This window comes from Antechinus flavipes, chromosome 3 (genome assembly GCF_016432865.1).
Source record: "Antechinus flavipes isolate AdamAnt ecotype Samford, QLD, Australia chromosome 3, AdamAnt_v2, whole genome shotgun sequence".
Classification (NCBI taxonomy): Eukaryota; Metazoa; Chordata; class Mammalia; order Dasyuromorphia; family Dasyuridae; genus Antechinus; species Antechinus flavipes.
In genome coordinates, this window is record NC_067400.1 from 348,458,056 (window position 1) to 348,480,069 (window position 22,014).

At 36.6% G+C, this 22,014-nt stretch overlaps 1 protein-coding gene across 3 annotated transcripts in view; it reads right to left on the bottom strand.

Annotated features, from left to right (window-relative positions):
- Window positions 1-22,014, bottom strand: part of GLI2 (GLI family zinc finger 2) — a 395,398-nt gene that overhangs the window by 54,137 nt on the left and 319,247 nt on the right. For all 3 annotated transcript variants that reach the window (XM_051985726.1, XM_051985725.1, XM_051985727.1), the window contains 2 exons: window positions 18,389-18,591; window positions 17,273-17,458 (listed from right to left, as the gene is read on the bottom strand). In XM_051985726.1, coding sequence (XP_051841686.1) covers window positions 17,273-17,458; window positions 18,389-18,591 — 389 coding nt within the window. The remainder of the gene's footprint in view (window positions 1-17,272; window positions 17,459-18,388; window positions 18,592-22,014) is intronic.

A 22,014-nucleotide genomic window follows, 5' to 3' on the forward strand; every position in this document is an offset into this window, starting at 1 on the left:
GCTGAGAAATATGAAAAAGAAGAAAGATTGACACACTCATTCCCCTACTCCATGGCTAGGCATAGTAAGGAAATAAGCACATTTTAAAATCCAAAAACTATTAAGATTTTCTTCCTTGCCTTTGGATTCCCACAGTCTCATGCTCCTTTAACTGGGGGAAACAGGCCAGATCTGACAGTGATATTTATCTCTGTTACTCCCACACCTCAAGGGAAATATGTTTATTAATGTGCCACTTCCCTTGATAAATTACTAAATAGAAAGAAAAGCCTTGTACTCATTTCTCCCTGCTTCTCTCATGATTTATGTCCCCAGGGCTGGCTCAGCCATTGGTCCCTATTAATTTGTGGAGGGAACCCATTTCTAATATCTAACAGCAGCCTGGGTTTTGTTGGTACAACTTCACAGTTTCTTTTCTTTACTAGGTCCTGGCCTGGAAGCTCTTGGACTCCCTGAATATAATGAATAATTTTCATTAGCACTTGAGTTCAATTGTGGATTCTAAGCTTATGTTTATATACTCTTTAAGGTTTATCAAATACTTTCCTCATAAAAACCCTATGAGATAGGTAATACATTTTTTTTTTAATTTTACAGTTGAGAAAGCTGAGGCTTGAAGAGATTAAGTGATTTGTTCCAAACTCATGTTCCTTTAACTGGGGATTTGATGGAGCCAGAATTTTAATCCAGGTCTCTGCCCTCCCAGCCTGTACTCCTTTAATTACAATACTGTTAAGTATTTAGAAAACAGAATGGGAAGTTGTTTTCTGTTTCTGACCTCAAGTTAGTCGATAAAATATTCCTTGAATACCTGTTATATACAAAGAAGGTCCCAACTTGGCAAGGTGAAGAATAATACAAAGAAAAATAAACCCTAGTTCCTGCCCATGAGGAGCATATAGTCTATTTGATGTGAAAGGATGAATATACATGAAAAGTTAAATAACAATGTCTATGCTCTAGAAGTTCAGTGGAAGAAGATGTCAATGCAGGTGAGCAAAATGGGCAGAGAGGCAGGGAGAGGACATTGAGGGTAAACATGCATATTAGGGACTTGATTTCTGACCTTTTTCTCCACAAACAAAGAAAGAGGAAAGAAGACAACTTTAAAAGGAGTCATTTAGCAGGAAACCCTGATACTGGCTGACAAGCAGAAGGAGAGATCCTTTCAGTAGTGATGATTTGTGATATGATCTGTCTGGAGGTAAGGCACATAGTATATGATCAATGAGACCTTTCCAGTCTATAATTCTGACACTGTCCTTTTTATTTGAAGATAGTTCTCATGATTTAACTCCCTGAGTATATGTCTCGATCACTTTTACATTCTGCATAGCAGGGTCTTGTAATTACTTCCTATTTGTCCTGCATATAGCTTTGCAAAGATACTGAAATGGTTTGCCAAATTGATACACTTGCCACTTAAACCTGTTTGTTTCATTTTCCTTATCTGTAAAATGATTTGGAGAAGGAAATGGCAAACCATTTCAGTCTCTTTACCAAGCAAACCCCAAATAGAGTCACAAAGAATTAGACACAACTGAAATAACTGAATAACAAAAATATAAATATAAAACAACCATAAGAATGGGTCAGATTATGGAACCAGGATATCTCTTTAGCTAACCTTCTATGATCCAAGGCAAGTAGTGTTTGTAGGCATTCTGCCAACCTAGCACATAAGTTGTTGCTAAATATGATGCCAACTTACTTTTTTGACATTTTCTTTTTCAAATAAAAATGGTAACAACAACAAAATGCTAGCTAATTGAGCATCCTGATCATTTGGACTCTGATTAATCATAGCTGCATTGGTCTAGTCATTTAACAAATATTTATTTATTTGCTGCTCTCTACTTTCCAGGAACTGTGTGCTAAGTGCTGGCAAAGAAAAGCAAAAATCTCTATCTACCCTCAAGGAGCTCACATTCAAATTAAAGGAACAATATGCAAATAACTATGTACATATATATTTTCTACAAAGTAAATAGAAAGTTATCTCAAGAGGAATGCATGATTGTTGGAAGTGTGGAAGAAACTTTAGCTACTCTCTTTAGTCTAGCTGCCTTTTCACCATTGAGAAAATGGAGACTGAAAAGATAGTGACTTGTTTAACATCATACAGTCAATTACAGCCATTTCATTCTACTGACCAGCTTGCTTTCCTCCTGCTATGTATTTTCCCAGTGACATACTGCAGACTCACCCTGGAGATATAATCTGAAAAATCTGTAACTTACCCTATTTGAATTGGGTCTAGCACCAAATTTAATACCCCAACACATGTACTGTAAATACTCACTCTAACTTATAGCTCTCCATTCCATGTATTGTGTTAATAGAACACAACAGAGATGCTTAATTTGTTCTCCAGCATATTGATTTGTGACCAAATATTGAAAGAATAAGAAAACGAAACTGATTTATGCATGGTAGCACAGAATAATGAATTTAGATTGAAAGGGTGTGGGTTCAAATCCTGCACTTATATCTCACTTTCTTCTTCTGAAAAACGAGATAGACATGATAATCTTCCTAAAGTCCCTTGTAGCTCCAGGTCTTATTATATTCTTTTTCAGATCTGAAATCTAATTTCCTTTAGATCTGGCTTAGAATGATAGAATCATAGAAAATCTTAACAGGGAAGAATCTCAGAATTCAAGTAACTCTTTCAGGTAACAAAGATAGCCTACTTTCTTGTCAGCCAGGATTGTAGCTTGATTTACCTGAGTTGGGATACATAGGTAGCCATTTTCTCTGGCTGTGCAATGCCTCTCTCTACATTGTGATCAATGTAATTGGTTTCTGAAAAATCCTCTGGAACAGCATGCCAAATAAAGAACGGTATTAGTATTGATGTGACATCCTGAGTCGAATTAGTGTCAATATGACAATGAAATATAAGACTTAAAGGAAATATGGGATGTAAACAGACAACATTTCAAATGGAAACATTTCAATCTTATGGATTGGTGGGGGTGGTGAAGTGCTGCTGTGGTTGTTAAAACACCAATATTCAACAGCATAATATAAGGGAATTTCATTTTAAGGCCCCAATGACAAACTGCAAATACTCTGTTCTCCAGAGAACTACTCAGTGAAATTATCACCTTGGATTACCTGTCTGATTATCTATTACCCTTATAATGTAGCTTTACTCCATATTCTTTTTACCATAAATCATGACCTTTTATGGACTAGAGAACATTTGCCTTCTCCAACTACTAAAAAACTAGAGGAACTGGTAGAAAGGTTAGTTTTCAGTCAAGTTATTGTAAATAACTTTTATTATTACACAACTAAAAATTATGGCACAACTAAAATCTTGCCTTCTATGGACTAAGGCAGATTTTTGGGGAGTTTATGTAATATAACAGGATTTTTACCTTCTTTCTCTACTATCCTATGTTTCCCTCAAATCAGGTTTTCTTTATGTCATATCTCTGCTTAAGAATCTGCAATGATTCTACTGCTCATCAGAAAAAAGTCCAAACACTACATAATCAAGACCTTCCATAATTGAGATCCTTCTATAATTGAGGTCCAGTTTACACACACAACATGGTTTCTCACTAATAATTAATCAATCAAGAAATGTTTAATAAGCATAATATACTAGGTCCTGGGAATATAAAGACAGAAATTAGACCCTGATCTCTAGGAACTTTCGTTCTATCAGGGAAGCAACATTTGTATGTATATATACACAGAATGAATGCAGGGTAAATTCAAGATAGTTCAGGAAGGGTGAACATTGAGGGGATCAAGGATGGTTAAAGATAGAGGGTTCTTTAAGATTGATGAAATATTTTTCACAATGCTTTTGTGAGTTAAGCAGTTGTTTACTTTTAGTTGTGTTCAACTCTTCATGCCCCCTTTTTCTTTGGTTTTCTTGGTCAAGAAACTGGGGTGGTTTGTCATTTCCTTCTCCAGCTCTTTTTATAGATGAGGAAACTGAAGCAAACAAGGTTAAGTGATTTGCTCAGGGTCACACTGCTAGTAAGTGCCCAATGGCAGATTTGAACTCTGGGAGATGAGTCTTTGTGGCTCTAAGGCAGATACTCCATCCAGTATGCATTCCAGCTAGTTATGAGTTAAGCAGTAAAAATATTATCTCCATTTTACATATAAGAAGATAAAAGCTCTCTGAATTGAAATAACTTGCCCATAACCACTGGACTAGGAAATAATTGATTCAAAATCAAATTGTAGTTTCATAGGATCTTATGTTTAGATTTAAATGGACCATTTATTGGAAATTTTTCATTTTACAAGTGAGTAAACTGAGGCCCAAAGAGTTACTTGCCCAAAGTTACATAATTATAAATAACAAATTCAGGATTCAAAATCCACTCCCCTCACTCCTTTTGTAACCTCCTTCCATTAAAAAACAGATTTCCAACAATGCTCTACCATCACTATCACCTTAATCTACATGCTCTTCTATGGTTGAGGTATGACCAATAATTCCTGTCTAGCTTTCAAAATTATTTCAAGACTTCCCTAGCTACCCCAAACACTAACTTTTCTCTTTCTTTCACATAATATTTTTTTATTTTTATTTTCCCTACTTACATATAAAACAAATTCTTTTTTGTTATACATGAACATTCATTTTTCATATGTTTCTATATAAGTCATGTTGGGAGAGAAAAATCAGAACAAAAGGGAAAAAACCACAGGGGGGAAAAAACAAAAAATGAACATGGCATGTGTTGATTTACATTCAATCTTCAGAGTTTTCTGTCTAGATGTGGATGGCGATTTCCATCCAAAGTTTATTGGGAATGCCTTGGATCACTGAAGTCCTGAGAAGAATCAAGTCTATCACAGTTGATCATCAGACAATCTTGCGGTAGCTGTATACAATGTTTTCCTGGTTCTACCTGTTTCATTCAGTATCAGTTCATATGAATTTTTCCAGGCTTCTCTAAAATCATCTTGTTAATCAATTTTTATGATCCAGTAATATTCCATTATTTTCATGTACCATAACTTATTCAGCCATTCTGCAATTGATGGGCATCTACTTCCATATAATGTTTTTGTATGTGACAAAGTATAAATCATTGGACCTGGAGTTTAGACCTAGCTCTGAAAGATTTTAGCTATGATCATAGGCAACTCATTTTTTACCTCTCTAGTTCTTAGTTTCTTCACCTAATCCTAGCACCACCTACCTCATAGGGTTATTATGAGGAAAGCATTTATGCTGTACAAAAATGCATATCTGTTTTATTATAAGAATATTTATAGGCTCCTAGGATCAGGATTCAGTGGAAGGGTTATTGACTTTTCTGTGTCATGGGCCCCTTAATTTTTTTTAAATACATAAAATAAAACATAAAAGAATACAAAAAAAACCCAATTTTATTGAAATATAGTTATCTAAGTAGTTTTTAAAGCCAAGTTCATGGGCCCCAGGTACAGAACCCCTCATTTAGTCCAATTTCCTTAATTTATAGATCTTGAAACTGTGGATCAGAAATGCTGCGATTTGTTTAATTTTATACAGCCAGGAAGTGTCAAACTTGAGGTCCTAATTGCCCATCTTCTCTTCTATTAGCTTCTTAAGATAAGGAACCTAGTTTTAAAGTTTCTACACTGAATAGTACAGGGCTGGGCATACATTAGGTGTGTAAGAAAAATCTAATGAATTTCACCAAACTTGGTTTCTCATCCTGCATATGAAAATTTTATAGGTCTGTGCTTTTCTTCATTCATGTTGCTCACCCAAATACTTTTCCATATCATGTCTCTATGACAGCTTATATTATTTTCACTTTGTAAGGCCTCAGGAAAAATTGACTCAGTGGAAAAAAACAGTTCATTTCCTTCAAGTAAGCAGGAGTAAAATTTCCAAGGAGAGAACACCCACAGAGCAGCACAGTTGTGACCAGCAAATAGGACTAAGGAGCACAGCATTACAGAACACTAAAAAATGGATTCTAAATTCTATACATTACCTAATCTAAGTTATTTGATTTAAAGAGGCAGAAAATGATACCAGACAAGAAGGTGTTTGAAGGACTATCTTCTGAGAAGAGCTGAAATAATCTGTGCAGCTTGATAGGACAAAATGGGTACCAATTCATGCTTAGAAATTACAGGGAGGGAAATACGGATTCAAAATAAAAAAGGATGCTCTAGAAGTTAGTAATGTTCAAACTAAGAGAAGTCTGTATTGTATGTGGATAAATTCCCCATCAATAGAGAATATCCAAGCAAAGTTAGCTTATGACAGAAAACTTTCCTGTTTGTTTGGATTGGATTACTCTATATTCTTTTTTTTTTCAATTTGAGAATTTCTGCATTAAGTCTCAAAGTAAAGTGACTCGTCTAACAATTAGAAAGAACTAGAATCCAAGTTCCTAGCTTCCCAGGCTACTAGTTTTATCTCTTCTTGCCTACATATAATCAGTATCTTGGTTTATTTGTGTTTTTCTTGAACATACTCATGAATAACATATAAATGTACAAGTAAAACCAAAACAAAAATGTATCACATATTTTTAAAGCCAAAGGAAGGGTCCTGATCATAATTACAATTTTTAAAATGTATGTTCTCATTAGTACAAATATTTCTCTCTTTTATATTTTTCTGACTTGCAACAAATCAGAAATAAAGGTAAAAAGATTTTGTTTTTGAACAATGAAATGCTTTAAACATTTCAATGAAATGGTTAGGAAAAATAAACCAGTTTTCTAACCTTTGCAAATATATAATGGGAAATACTGAAATTTAGTGAAATTTCATAGTAATTTGATAAGTTTATCTAACAACAGTATGGGAGATAAGGAGGTTGGGAAGGGATGTGAGGCTAAAGCAAACAAAAAGACTGTTGAAAGACCACATGGCAGAGTGGATGGAGAGCTGGATTTGAAGGTAGGAAGACCTAAATTCAATTCCCATCTCTGATATACTTTGTGATTCTGGGTAATCATTTGGGGCTTTAGGTGACTCTAAGACAAAGAAGGTACCAACCTGTATTGTCAGAGGTAATTTATCAGGGAGTTCCCTCTACCATTAAAAACACAGGCTCAGCCTCGATACTTATCCCTTAAACTAAGAGAAGAGAACTGCTCATAAAAAAAAGGGGGGGGGTAAAAAAGGAAGAAAGTAAGCATTGTCCTGAATCCCAAATCCCTCGGGCAGATCAAGCTACTTATTGTATCTCCTCTCTTTGAAGTAGTAACATTGTCAAAAGTGTTATCTACTATTGCCTAGAAAGTCTCTGAATCACCACTAGTATCATTCAAGTCCCACCTGAAACAGACATTTGCTTTTTAATTTTTTAAAATACAATTTTCTTTACTTTTTTATTTTTAAGTACAATTTTCTCCACTTTTTTTATTTTGTTAAACACAGTTTTCTCCCTAGTTTTCATCACTGCAGGCATCTTCTTCATGGACTTTTTCTCTTATAACTGTCTTTTGGTGTTTCCTTACTACATAGAGGATACAGTGTCAGCTTCTTGGTATCATGAAGTCTGTTTCCCACTTCTCCCTTATGAAAGAGACAGGAGGGAGCAAGAAATGTAAGAGTTAGAATATCTGATTTGGATCCTGGCTCTGATACTTAGCAGCTGTGTAATTCTGTGCAAGTCATTGAATACCTTAGTTATTAATCAGCAAAGTGGTAGTCGTGGTAGCCTCCCCCTCCCAGATTATTTATTTACTTATTTAAATCTCTGTCACTGTGTGTCTCCCTCCCTCTCCTTCTCCCTTTTCCCATCTCTCTCCCTCTCGTTCTCTTTCCCCCTTGCCCTCCTCCTTTCCGCTCTCTCTTTAATCTCTCTCCCTTTTCCTTTCTCTCCCTCCTCCCCCCCACCCCCCTCTCTTCTCACTAGGTGAAAGAAGCCTTTTTTTTTTTTTAACCTCAATCCCAACCTATCATTGAATCATTGAATGTGTTTAGCCTCAATAAAACTGAGATCTGTTGAAGACCTTAGGCTTAAAAAGGCCTGTTTCCCCACTACATCCAGGGTCATCCCCAGTTGTCCTGATCTACCTCTGGCCCCTGGACTCAGATGACTGGAGAGGAAAGAGAGGTAGGTGACCTTGCACAGCTTCTCTCACTTAAATCCAATTCACTTGCATGCATGACATCACTTCCCTGATATCATGGACCTCTTCAAGAACAATAATTTGTGGTACTTACCTCATTGGGTTATTGTGAAGAAAGTGCTTTGCAAAATTTGAAGTGCTATTAATATAAATAGCTCTTATTATTATATCCACCTTATTCTCCAGGCAGACTTGTCTACTGACTGTATTATGAATGCCACTCATGAATTCCAGCCTTTTTCTCTTAGTTTCCCCTCTCTGCCACTGTCACCTCTTTTAGAACACCCTTCCAGCTTCTTCACTCTTTTCACATTTATCTAAATTCTATTTTTCAAGGCCTTAGCAAAAACTGTGTCTTCCATGAAACAACTTCTAATCATTCTAAGTCAGGGGTATTCTCTGACCTTTCTGCTCTTCCAAACCTCATTTTTCTCTTTACAGCTTTCTTTCTTTTCTTTTCTTTTTTTTTTTTTTTTTTTTTTTGTCTTTCTATCACTCTTTGGTCACTTGACAAATATTTCTAATCTTTTAGGATCACAAATTTAGATCTGAAAGATCTTAGTCTCCCAGCTGTATTACCATGGGTAGAGCCTTGGACACAGAGTTAAGATCTGAGTTCAAATATGACCTCAGACAGTTACTAACTGTATGACCCTAGGCAAGTCACTTAATCCTGTTTGCCTTAGTTTTCCTCAGCTGCAAATTGGGGATATTAATAGCATCTACTTAAAAGGCTATTGGGAAGATTAAATGAGATAATATTTGTAAAACTTTTAGCAAAGTGCCTGGCACATAATAGGTGCTTAATTAAATGTTTCCTTTCTCTCCCAAGTTCAGCACCCTGTCTCCTGCTTCTCCTATTGCTTTCCATTGCCTTGTATTCCTTATTTTTACATAGATAGCAACCTTCATTTAGGTCTTTATGAGAATGACTTGCCTTACATAGCTGTTTACTCCCACCGGGCTGATTAGATAGTGCTTTGAGTGATGATGGCTCTGAATCCCTCATGCTGCAACAGAGACATAGAAATGCTCTAAAGTCACTCTGATTTGTGTGTTTACATGATCTTGTAAAAAAAAAAAAAACTAGAAAGAGCTAATGTCACTCAAAGAGAACCTACTCTCAGCCAGGAAGAGGCTAAGGTACATCTTCTCTAAAGCTCCTTCAGGGAGAAGAAGGGTTAGACCTTGGATTCTACTGGAACCCCCAGCTGTCACTGCAGATCAGCTACTTGGGAACTGGCAGTTTAGAGAGCCACTTGACACTTTGAGAGAGCAAGTGAATTGCCCAAGATCCCAAAGTCAGAATGCAGAAGAGGCAGGACTTCTTGGTCAGTGGACAGAGCCCTGGGCAAGAAGACAAGAAAAGTCAAATCCAGCCTCAAAAACTCACTAGTTTTGTGATCCTGGGCAAGTAACTTCACCTTTTCTTGCCTCATTTTTCTCATTTGTAAAATGGGATAATAGTAATAACTGCAAAATGGGATAAGAACGCTATCTACATCCCAAGGCTGTTGAGATGATTAAATGGAATAATAATTGTAAAGCACATGCCTGATGCACATTGTGTGCTATTTAAGTATTTGTTGTTGTTGTCTATAAAATGAGGGCAATAATAACACCTACCTCCCAGGTATCAAATGAGAATATCTGTAAAGCATTTTGTACAGTGCCTGGTACATAGTACTCACTATATAAATATTATTAGTAGTAATAACAGTAAAATGGGGATAATAACATAGATCTACCTCTCAGGGTTATTATAAGAATCAAATGAGAATATTTGTAAAGCATTTAGCACAATGCCTAGCACATAGTCACCATATAAATATTGTGTAGTAGTAACAATAGAAGTAGTAAAATGGGGATCTCTTCTCAAGGATATTGTAAGGATCAAATGAGAACATTTGTTCGATGGGGACCCACACACATAATGAGAAGATGGGACTCACTGGCAAAGACCCTGATGTTGGGAAAGATTGAAAAGGAAAGGAAAAGAGAATGGCAGAGGATGAACTAAAAAGACAGTACCAAGGAAGCAAAGAACATGAGATTGGATTCTATGATCCATGGAATCACAAATGAAGGACTGAGAAACAATACATATATACCTATAAAAATACACACATCAAATGACTTTTTGTATGTAGTATTGATTTCTCCCTAGGGTTAGCAGTCCTCAAAAAGATAACGGTTTTTTATTCCTTTTCTAAATCTTTTTAAACTTGTATTTAATTTTTTAATTTATGAAACAAAACAATACTTTCCAAAACACAATACAATAAAAAGATAATCATACATGAAAATGGCAAATCTATTATGTATAACTTGCTGTTCCTTTAAAACACAGTAAAGTTGCCCATTTTTTTCTAAATCTGGAACAAAGCTCAGATCTTTGGAATCTTGGATTTCTTAGGTCCTTTTGCTGGCACACCAATCCCTGGTTCACAAGATGAAGGGTTCATTTGCTTTCCTGGCCCCCAGACAAGTCTCACGAAGCTATAACCCTTAGTGTCAGAGGAGTCACAAAAACCAAATGGTAACTGAAAGGGGTTCTTTAATGAATCCTGGTGTCACATAGAGCAACCACAGGATTTGATTTCTCGGAAATTTGTGCAGGGTTTAAGTGCTAAGGAAATGAATGCTTGATTGGGCCTGGCCAACACCCAATCTCTCCTGGAATGATTTGTATCACTTTCTGTAGGGGATCAGAAACCAGAGCAATACTGCTAATAAGTTTCCTTATTTTCTTTTGGGGGAATCAAGGAGTTTTAATTCTTAAGTCTGAGATCAGAGAAAATCTAGTCCAGCTGAAAACAAACCTGGGGGATCAATGAAGGGACTACTGAACACAAATCTCTTTGGCTGATCTGTGAACAATATCCTCCAGACATGGTAAAAGCAGCCACTGTGTATGTGAAACCAATTAGGAAGGAAACTTTCAGTAGGTCCTTGTCCAAGCAACTAGAATTCAACTGGTTGATAATAGTATAATTTGTGGGGGAAAGCACATGGAATTCTATTACAGAATCTGAGGGCTAGATGCACCTGAGAGGCCCTTTTAACTAGGTTCAAGTAGCTGCCTTTGAACTAGAAGATTATATTTTAATTATTTCAGATCAAGTTTTTCTATTTTATTCCAAATGTCATCAACCTTTTTTTTTTTTTTTTTTTTGGTGGCTTTACTTTAGTGTTTGACTCCTGAGATCTTCTTATGGGTGTCTAACGTGATCCTTTTATCATTTCCCATCATTCCAAACTATATGATTAGCAGACTATTTCTGTGAACTTTGGTAGGATGATATTACTATAATACTAGCACACCTCCATTTCCCATTTTAAAGTTCTTAATGTTTTAGACTACTAAATGATACTCAAGGAGATTGTCAATTGTCAATCACTCATTTATTAAGCATCTACTATGTGTCAGGCACTCTGCTAAGTGCTGGGGACATGAAGAAACTTAATAGTTCCTGCTCATGTTGCTACTGGAAGGATATATCTTCTGATAATTGACTCTGAGATAAAACATACCTCAATTCCTCATACATTGTGTGCTATGAACAGTGATTATAAGTTTCAGCTCATATCTAATTTCTTCCTAGAGAAAGTCTTCTCTGTTTGGGTCCCAAATCTCTAGGGCTCTCTCCTTTCCAGAAATTTCATTGGCACCTATCCTTTTGAATGAATGTATAAATAATATTCTATGAAACAATAATCAATTAGTATTTATTAAGCAATTACAGCTTAATTATTTCATCTCCCATCACAATGCCTTCGAAGAAATTGTCTATTCTCCATGCTTCATTTCCTATTGGAATCCCCAGCTGTCTTCAAGGTTCAGTTTAGATGCCACCTCCTGATTTTCCTAATTGTTACTTCCACTTCATCTTTCCTGAATTTACATGTTTATTTCTCTGACTATATGCCCATATCCTCCAGGAAAATATGTAAGCTCCTTAGAGACAGGAATTGATTTGGTTTTGTCTCTATAACTCTATTACCAAGTACAGAGCATTTAAGTGTTTGTAGAATTGTTTCCGTGTCTAGATCAGAAAAGGACATTCGAGGTCATCTCATCCCCAGCTTCTTAAACTATGGTTCATGATTCCATATGGGGTCTCATAACTAAATGTGGGTGTTGCAAAATTATGATTTATTATTAGTAAATTTTGATTTGTATACTTATTTTATATATCTATACACCTGGGGTCACACACAAATTTCTCAGGCAAAAAGAGGCTATGAATGGAAAAAGTTTAAGAAACCCTGATCTAATCCACAAGCGGTTCAGGAAGAAGTGACTTTCTTGATTTCATATAATAGTCAATAAGTATTTGTTAAATGCCTATTATGTGCTGGCCACTGTACTATATATTGAGAACACAATACAGAGAAAAAACCAATCCCTATTCTAAAGGACTTTACATTCAAGTGCTTATTAGATGATGTTAATTAGTGGGAGAGATTAGTTCCTAGTGTGGGTTCTTTCCTCTATGCTATATAAATCAACTTATCCTGCACTATTACTTTACTATTTTACATGTATATATCATGAATGAATGAATGAATTAAAGACAAAGCATTTACTAAGCTCTTTGCCTTGATCTACTGGAGAAAGAAATGATAAATCACTCCAATACCTTTCCCCCACAAACCCCAATATGAAGTCAAAAAGAGTCAAACATGATTAACAATTGAACAACCACAAAAGCTCTTACTGTGCCAAGCACTATACTAAGTGCCAGAGTTACCAACAAAAGCAAGAGAACAAACTCTGCCTTCGAGGAGCTTACATGCTAAGGAGGAAGACAGACACTAAAGGGGAGCTTCAAGAGGTGGGAGGAGAGGAAATGCACAATAGCATGGCTTGGAAATAGCTGGAATTACCATTAAGGCTTGGTTCTGATAAGGTGAGAGGTCATCTCTCCTGTACAGTGGCCCTAGTGAGATGGAACACTCTTAGAAGGAGTGTGGACTCTGTCTATCCTACAGTATCCTTAAAGTACCTTACCTACTACTATGCATCTAGAAAATGGATCAATTAGTTTACTATGATAGATAAATGAATGAATGTCACTGGTATAGGTGGTAGAATTTCCCAGTAAAACAGAAATTGCATCAGACTATGAATTAAAGGAAACCCACAAACATGACAGGAAAACATTTTACGGAACTATCAATCAATCCATGCCTCCTCACAAAGAAGCAACCAGATGCAAAAAAGCCAAGACCTTCATCTTCTCCCTTTTTTCTAGATAGGACAGGAATCTAGAATAACCATTTAAAGATTCAATTCAGAATGTCATCATTGAGCTTATATAGCATTCTTAGCAATACATAACACACATGAAGGATGCCAGAAAATACTATAACAATTTCTGATCTTTGTATACAGTATGGTTGGGAGGATATATCTCAAATGACAGCTTCTGCCAGAAGGTTTTCACAACATGACACCCCCCACCCCGAATTCTCCTCTAAATTTACATTTTACCTTCTCTGCATATATCTTATGTGTACCTATTGTAAACAGTGTTGCCTCCCTCATTAGAAAGCAAGTTTCAGGAAGCTTAAACAGGAAGTGTTTTTATCTTTCTGTGTAGTTTCAGCTCTTAACACAATGTCTGGCACATGGGAAGTATTTAATAACCCAGAGATTTTTAGCCTCAGTTCCATGAACTTGTTTTTATATTTCAATTATTCTATTCCAATAAAATTAATTTTCCTTGAAATCCTTTTGCATTTTATTTTATACATTTAAAAACACTATTTCTAAGGAGGAATTCATGGGTTTCTCCAAAGAATTACAGTGGTCCATGACACCAACAAAGTAAAGAATCTCTGTAATAAGCACTTGTAGAATAATCAATTGATAATCAGAGAATACAGTATACAAGAAAGTGAATTACATGGCGCAAACTATGAGTGCTATAAAAAAAATCAGAAAAAGGGGGATATAGTGGGAGCTAGAGGAAGAAGGTATTCTAGGTCCAAAGAAAGACATGAGCAAAAATATTGAGAGAAGAATAGACAATGCACGTGTAGGGACTTCAGTGAGTAGAATAGTCAGGCTATATCAAAGGGATCATACAAGGCTTGACAGCCCATAAAACCCTTGTTTCAGACCTCCTGCCGTGGCCCCTGGCTCTTGACCTGGCTACTGTTCAGCAACATGTGTGTAGTAAAGAACAAGCCAAGATTCCCCTACGAGATTTGTTTCACTGCCAGTCCCAACATCTGCACCCTTTATGGTGCCAGGCAGAGGTAGCCAAACTTCCTGGGTCTGATAGTGGGTCAGATTTGATAGAGAAAAGTTTGTCCTATTTCAGGGAGACTTACTGGCTCTCCAGATGACAAGCAGCTTCCTCCCCTAGCTCTGGTTTGGTGGACAATTTCACTACTCTTACCATTGGGAATACTACCCTTATGGAGTCTTTAGATAGAAGGGAATGAAAAGGTTCCACTATAAGGGCAGGGTGTCCTGAAAAGTGTTCTAAGAAGAAAGCAAAAGATTTTGATTTTATGTGCTAACTTCATTACTCACTGGTCAGGGGGCTGGTAGGAAGAGTAGCATTTTTAATTCTAAAATATGTGGAATGTAAAATCAGTCACAATTTTTTTCTTTCAAGCCTCTGTTTCTCTTTAGTTCATCTCATATTGTCAAGCTGTATAATCTACAGGCTCAAACCTTATTTGCCAGTTTATAAGTATAGCCAAAGAGATCAAAATTGAGAAAAATAAATAAAAATACAATACAATGTAGATAATGTTAATTCGTTGTTTTCTAAGTCAATATGTTACCCACAGGGATCCATTTCTGTTTGAGTTTGGTATCATTGGACCACCAGCTGTCAGAGCTGGCTACTTCATTTTTGAATGGTTAGTTCCCTGAGTTACTTTTGCTCATCTACCAGGAGCAGATAGGGTCACAACTGTGCCATAACCACAGAAGCAATGTATACAAAGCTTTGCTTTGCTTCATCTGGAAGTCTTATATATGGGAAGTTGAACAAGATTTTGTCAACAAAACTGAAAAAAAAAGAGGGGCATAGCAGATTCACTACTCCAAGAAAATGGGTTTTTTTTTGGGACAGATAGGTGGTAGAGTGAGTATATTTCTGAAGTCAGGAACACCTGAGTCAAATCCAGCTTTGGACACTTACTAGTTGTGTGATCCTGGGCAAGTCCTCACCTATAAAATGAGGTGAAGAAGGAAATGGCAGAACTCCAGTATCTTTGCCAAGAAAATCCAAAATGGGGACAAAAAGAGTCAGAAAGACTGAAATAATTGAACACCAACAACACTGACAGAAGGGGGCTGTGATGATGTGAATTTTCAATCAGAGGACGAGTTCAAGTTTTACCTTATCACTTATTAGTTATGTAATCTTGGGTAAGTAACTTTATATCTTGAAGTCTCAGTTTTTCACAGAGTGAAATGGGTATGGTAATACTTGTATTATCTATCTCATGAGGCTGTGAGATTCAAACGGAATAATTATGTAAAGCATCATGTGAAAGTCATCTAATAATATTAGGCATCAAATGATGCAAATTCTCTCCTACAGAAACAAGAAATCAGGAGGATTTCTGATAATGTTCCCATATTTACAGGGTTAATTATTTCTTGCTGTTTTTGTTTCATGATTGATTTCCAGAGTATTCCCTTTATCCCCTTAAAAAGCCACTCCACAAGAACAACAGAAGGAGAAGTGAGATTTCAAAGATCTAAATCCTGACTAGAATATCAGGCTAGATCCTGTATTATATGACCAAAAGAAGAACCTCTTGTGGTCTTATTTTCTTCATCTATGAAATGGATGTTCTGAGCCCCTTAATCCATATAACAGGGCAAAGAAAATGGAAGCATCAAATGTGGTTAGTGATTTCTGCTCTGCTCCACACTCTGAGATCTGACTTGAGGTACCAAGCTTCATCTAATTAGAAGATATTCCGTAGGAGTTGCCTTTTATGGATTATTTATAAGGGGTTTACACAATTTATTAATAGCCTTGATGTTTACATCTCCCCACTGGCTGATCTAGTGGTTCTCTTAACAAGGGAAAACAAAATCTCTCTTTTATTTTTCCTTCTAAGGAAAATCATAGAGAGAACTAAAGGCACATAAAGCTGTTCTAAGGAATAATGGGTCAGAACCAGCTCAGATTCCCCTAAACACAATCATATTTGGGGGCAGAAGAATAAGGCAAAAAGACTAAGCTTTCATTTCTATGAAAATGAGTTCAAGTCACTTAAAACTCTTTAGGTTTCTGTTTTCTCACTTGTAAATCACCTAATCCAACATTTTACAAATGAGACTAATTGAGAGATGTTAGGTGATTTATCTAAGGTCCTTTTGATAGTTTGGGGGTAGAGTAGCCACAAATGAATTTTAAAGGCCCAAACATCTCTAATATCCCATAATTCAACAGACTCATAGAAATTAACTGGGAATGTATAGTATCTGAGTCGGCACAGAACAGAAGAAATAAAGGAAATTCCAGAACTGCAAATTCTCCTAAGGTTTATTTTCCAGCTAATGGGTAGGGCACAATAATGCTGGGAAGGTGACCAGATTTAACTAATCAAGTACTCGCCAACTGAGGCTCTGCAGGCCTATAGCCAAAGTCTACATTAGGCCAATTACTCTTTCCTGGATGGTTTAGACATTCCCCTGACTGGAAGCAGGGGTTAGACTGGATGATCTCCAGAGGTACTGTCCAACTCTAGCATCTTGTGACTTGGATCCAAGAAGTCACTCATGTGGCTCTTTTCACCAGCAAGTGGACCCCAGTGCTAACCTGAACTGTTCATTAACGCCTGTGGGAGTGTCCCTAAAAATCACCCTCTCTGAGTGGAGCTGGGCAAAGGAGGCCAAATTTAGTCAAAAATTGTAAATAGCAGTATTAGTTTCCCAGCACAGATAATTCTCTGCATCTTAAGTTTTCTTCTTGAAAATGCACATAAGCAAGATGCAATTTCACAAGGATGTCATGGGTAACCAATCAAATTTATCTCAGAATCATCTACAAGTTTTAGTTTAAAAAAAGATGAACTTTTATTTTAAAAATCATTCAAAATAGGATTATAATACTTGAATCAACAATGGTAAACATGCTTCAGCCCCTTTTCTGCCATAAACATCAAGACATCCTTCCCACCTTCCCCATATCCACGGTATTGTTCTAGTTTTAGTACTTACCATCCACTGGGTTGAGGTAGTCATGGAGATGGGGGGCACCTGTTGCTCCTCCACCTTGCATCAAGAGGTCCCCATAAGGGCCTGGGTGGCTCGCCATGAGTGTCATCTGATGGTAATAATCTGAAGGGTTTGCACCTGGAGGGGGGAGGCCAAAGAGGCCTCTCTCTTTAAGGTGCTCGTGGGCCACTGGGGAAGGGAGAAAGGAGGGGAGGGAGAAAATTAATTAAAATCTGACACCAACCCTAATTTTCCCCCTTGAATAAGGCAAAAAATAATGTCTATGAAACATAGTAGTCTCCATTCAGTTCCCTTCTCTTCTTCCTTTCCTTGAACTCCCCCAGTGCCTTCCTCCCCATCTCAAGCATCCAATTCAGTGCTCTGCTGATGTTCCATATGGGGTGTGTTTCTGTCGATAAAAGAGACCAGGCCTGGCCCTCCACATTCCTCCATTTCCTCAAATTTATAAACAATTTCTCTTTTGCTCCCTGTTCTACCACCCTCAGAAAACCAGGGCTCCAGTAGAAACTGGGAGCTAACGGGCTGTCAGCATCCACATCCTAGCTGATTTGGTTTCTAAAGAAAAAAGAAAAGGAAAAAGAAAGTGCTGTGGACGCCAGACGATTGTAGCCCGGTCAACGATAGCTATGTCTGAAAATTCGAGTAGAGACTTAATGCTTAGTGCTTGTTAAGTTCCTTGGCTAGATAAAACCTCTCAGCTGCCAAAACTCATTATGGACAGCTGAAGTTTTTCAATTCTGCTTTCCCCAGATCCTACAGTCCCTGGCTGATCAGGGAGGAGCAGAAGAGAGCAAAGCTCCGTTTATCAAAGCAGATGATGGAATTCATGTAAAAAATATGGAGTCAGCATGCAAGGGCCCAACCCACCATTCTAACTTCTTCTTTTACTCCCCTAACCAATCACCACTCCAGCGGAGCTTGTCTCCTTACTAACTCAATGGATTGTGAATTAGACAGTAAACTGTTCACTGCCATTTAAAAAGGTATGTGTGTGGGGGAAGCATTTTAACTACTCATGTTCTATCTCAGAAAGAAATAAATATGATTCTATGTTTGCAGGGACTACCCCAAGACCCCTCAATTTGGCCCATTACTCACCCTCAGCTGGGCTGAGGCCTCGTGCTGCTGAAATCATGGATAGGGTAGGACTGCTGTGCATGGAGCGGAGGTAGTGTTCCATGTGAGGGTTCACGTATGGGTGAGGGGGGTTGAAGGGTGACTCTCCAGGACCTGCAGGATGTGGTGAAAGCCGGATGAGGGAGATGTCAGAGATAACAGGGCTGCCACTCAGAGTAGGAGGCCTGTAGGAAGACCAAAAAAATGGATAAGAAAGCTTTGTATTGATATATTGGGTGACATATTAGGGGGTTAGGGAAAAGAGGTATATGTTCTCCCCCCACAACTAAGAATCCTGATGCAGTCATCCAACATCACAAAACTTATAATTGAAAGATTAATTATTTTCACTATAAAGGGATCACGCAGCACTGGAAAGGACCTTCAAAGTCATTGAGAACTTGCATGAACTGATGCAAAATAAAATGAGCAAAGCCAGGAGAGCACTGTATCCAGTAACTGCAATTCTATAGATAATCAACTGTGAATGACTTAGCTATTCTCAGCAGAGGGCAGCTAAGTGGTGAGGTGTCCTCATACACTTCCTTGCTGTGAGACTCAGAGCAAGTCACTTAACCCTATTTGCCTCAGTTTCCTCATCTGTAAAATAAACTGGAGAAGAAAATTACAAACCACTTAACCCTATTTGCCTCAGTTTCCTCATCTGTAAAATAAACTGGAGAAGAAAATTAAAAACCACTTAACCCTATTTGCCTCAGTTTCCTCATCTGTAAAATAAACTGGAGAAGAAAATTACAAGCCACTTAACCCTATTTGCCTCAGTCTCCTCATCTGTAAAATAAACTGGAGAAGAAAATTACAAATACACGCCAGTCAAAATGAGTCAGTATGACTGAAACAACCCAATAACAACAAAAGTTCTCAATTATGTAAAGATCCAAAATGATTCCAAAAGACTTATGAAAAATGCTGTCCACCTCCACAGAAAGAATTCTCAGAGTCTGAATGAACATCGAAGCATACTTTTAAAAAACTTTGTTATTCTTAAGGGTTTTTTTTTGTCTGAATTTTTTTTTTGCAACACAGCTAATTTTCTTTTGCATGACTACAAGTGTAAAATCTAAATTGTATTGTTCATCTCCTCAAGAAATGAAGAGGAGAGGAAGAAAGGGAAATTTAAATTTAAAAATTTAAAAAGAATGATTTGAAAAACTGTTTACAATTAATGAAAAATAAAAATTAAATGGAATATTAAAAAAGCCAAAAGATACCAACTACCTAATTTTACAAATGAGATCACTGAAGTCCAGAGACATTAAGTAACTCATGTAAAGTCAGATAATTCATAGGTATCTAAGACAAACTCTCAATGTTGGTCTTTTTTACTCCAAATCTAGTACTACACCATGCTGCCTCTCAATATAGTCCATGTTTCTGCTTGGTTCTGAACATGAGATGTGAGCAAAGATGACAGTCACTGTAATATTTTACAAAAATATTTTTAAGGGTTCTAATAAATAATAACTAGCTTTCCTTCAACATTGTCCACAGTTGTAGGCCAGACCCAGTGAGTTACTTCTTTCACATTTGCTCACCAAGATTTATCTTTAAGTCTCAAAATATTTTACAACAGTAGAATATTTGCTTCCCAAGACAATTATGTGGAAAGTGCTCTGCAAACCTCAAGGTGATTTATGTAAATATGAGTTATCACTATTGCTTTGTAAATCTTTTGTGCCATAAATTTTCATAAAAAGTTTTCTTCCTAAATTATGACATTACATATGGATTGCATATTTTTAAGTATGAAACATACTATAGTGAGGGGGAAGGAGGGAGGGCCTACAATTATCCTCAAAAATGTTGACATTTACATAGATGATTCTTCTCATATCATATCATCCCACTGTCTTGAATTCTTCAACTTCTATGATTTCTACCTTGACTCAATTTTTTTGCTATCGATCAGGATCCCACACTACATCTCTTGAAACTTTTCTTCCTCCAAGATCCTAAACTCTAAATTACCTTCTCTCCAAAGCTTTTGCCCATGTTTACAACTGTCTGATGAATATTTCCACCTAGATGGACATCTAGACAGAAAACACATAAAACAGAGTAAATCCAAAACTGAACTCGTCATCTTTCCCACAAACTCACCCCTTCTATTTATAGTTCTCTCTTTGCTAATTGTACCATACCCTCCCCATCGCCTTTTAATCTTAGGGTTCTATTTGAATGGGGACTTGAGGAAGAAAGGAAGGGTCATGAAAGGGGAAATAGGCATTGCTAAAGATAAAATTTAATATACATCTTTGCCAAACATGACACCCTCTTTATATAATTTGTTGCAAAGGATAATATTAGCACTAATCAACAGGACATTTATTTTGAAAAGACTTAAAGAGAACAAAATGGCTATCTTCAAACATGTGAAAGGCTTTCATATAGATAGGGAAGTAGATTTACTCTGTGTGGCTTCCAAAGGCAGAAGCACAAACAATGGAATGAGGTTAGATCTCAAAATGGATTGAGATGGTGTAATATAAAGAGGGATAAAGATAAGGCCTGGAAGCGGATCTATGCTTTCATTAGAAAGAGAATTCCTGAGTGAGAAAATTCCATCTACTAATGGTACCTTATCTCTAATTTATGATCTTAAGAAATTGCCTCAAGTTAAAGGTATCACACATACCAGCAACAAGTGACCTGCAGCTCTCCAGAATGCAGCCTGAACCAGATAAAAGTCTATTTTCTGATTTTCATGTGTTGCTGTATTAATAAAAAATATGTATATATAAAAGTGTGGGGATTTTTTATTTACCTATCATATTTATTTGTTTATGATATATCAACCTGGAACCACATTTTAGTTAAAAGTTTTTTTCACTAAATCTCAGTAATAACTATGATAACATATTCATCTTTTTCAATCTGACAGTATAAGCAGTATTCCATATTCATAATTCCCTGCATTAGTAAATATTACAAAATACAAAAAATTATAAAATATTACAAAATACTAAAGCTTGATGTATCAAGTAGCATCATTTTATTATGATTCCAAAGTTCCTTATTACAGTTTTAAAATTTGAACATATTTCTACCACAACCTACTATATAAGAATGCAATATTCTATTCTCTAAGTTTTGGAGCAGTGGAACCAATAGGTTAGTGAGTCAGTTTTCCCAAGAGGTCCCCAAGCCAGAAGACATGGAAAGTTGAAGTACCAACTCCCATGGAATATTGGAAGAGTTGATTTGTATTTTGTAATAATCAGGCTTAGTATTGCCTCATATCAAACTTTATAAGAACCTACAAGATAAGTCTATTTTTTCTTTTCTTCTTTTTGCTTTATGAATCATTTTGGGAGAGAGGGAAAAAGCATGGGAGAAAAAAGAATTGAACATAATATGTATTGATTTACCTTCCATCTCCATAGTTCTTTTTCTGAATGCAGATGACATTTTCTGTCCAAAGTCTATTGGGGTTGCTTTAGATCACTGAACAATTGAGAAGAACCAAGTCTTTCATAGTTGATCATCACATAGTCTTGCTGTTATTGTGTACAATGTGTTGAGTTTGTTTCACTCAGCATCATTTGGTGTAAATCTTCCCAGGCCTTTCTAAAATCAGCTTTTTCATC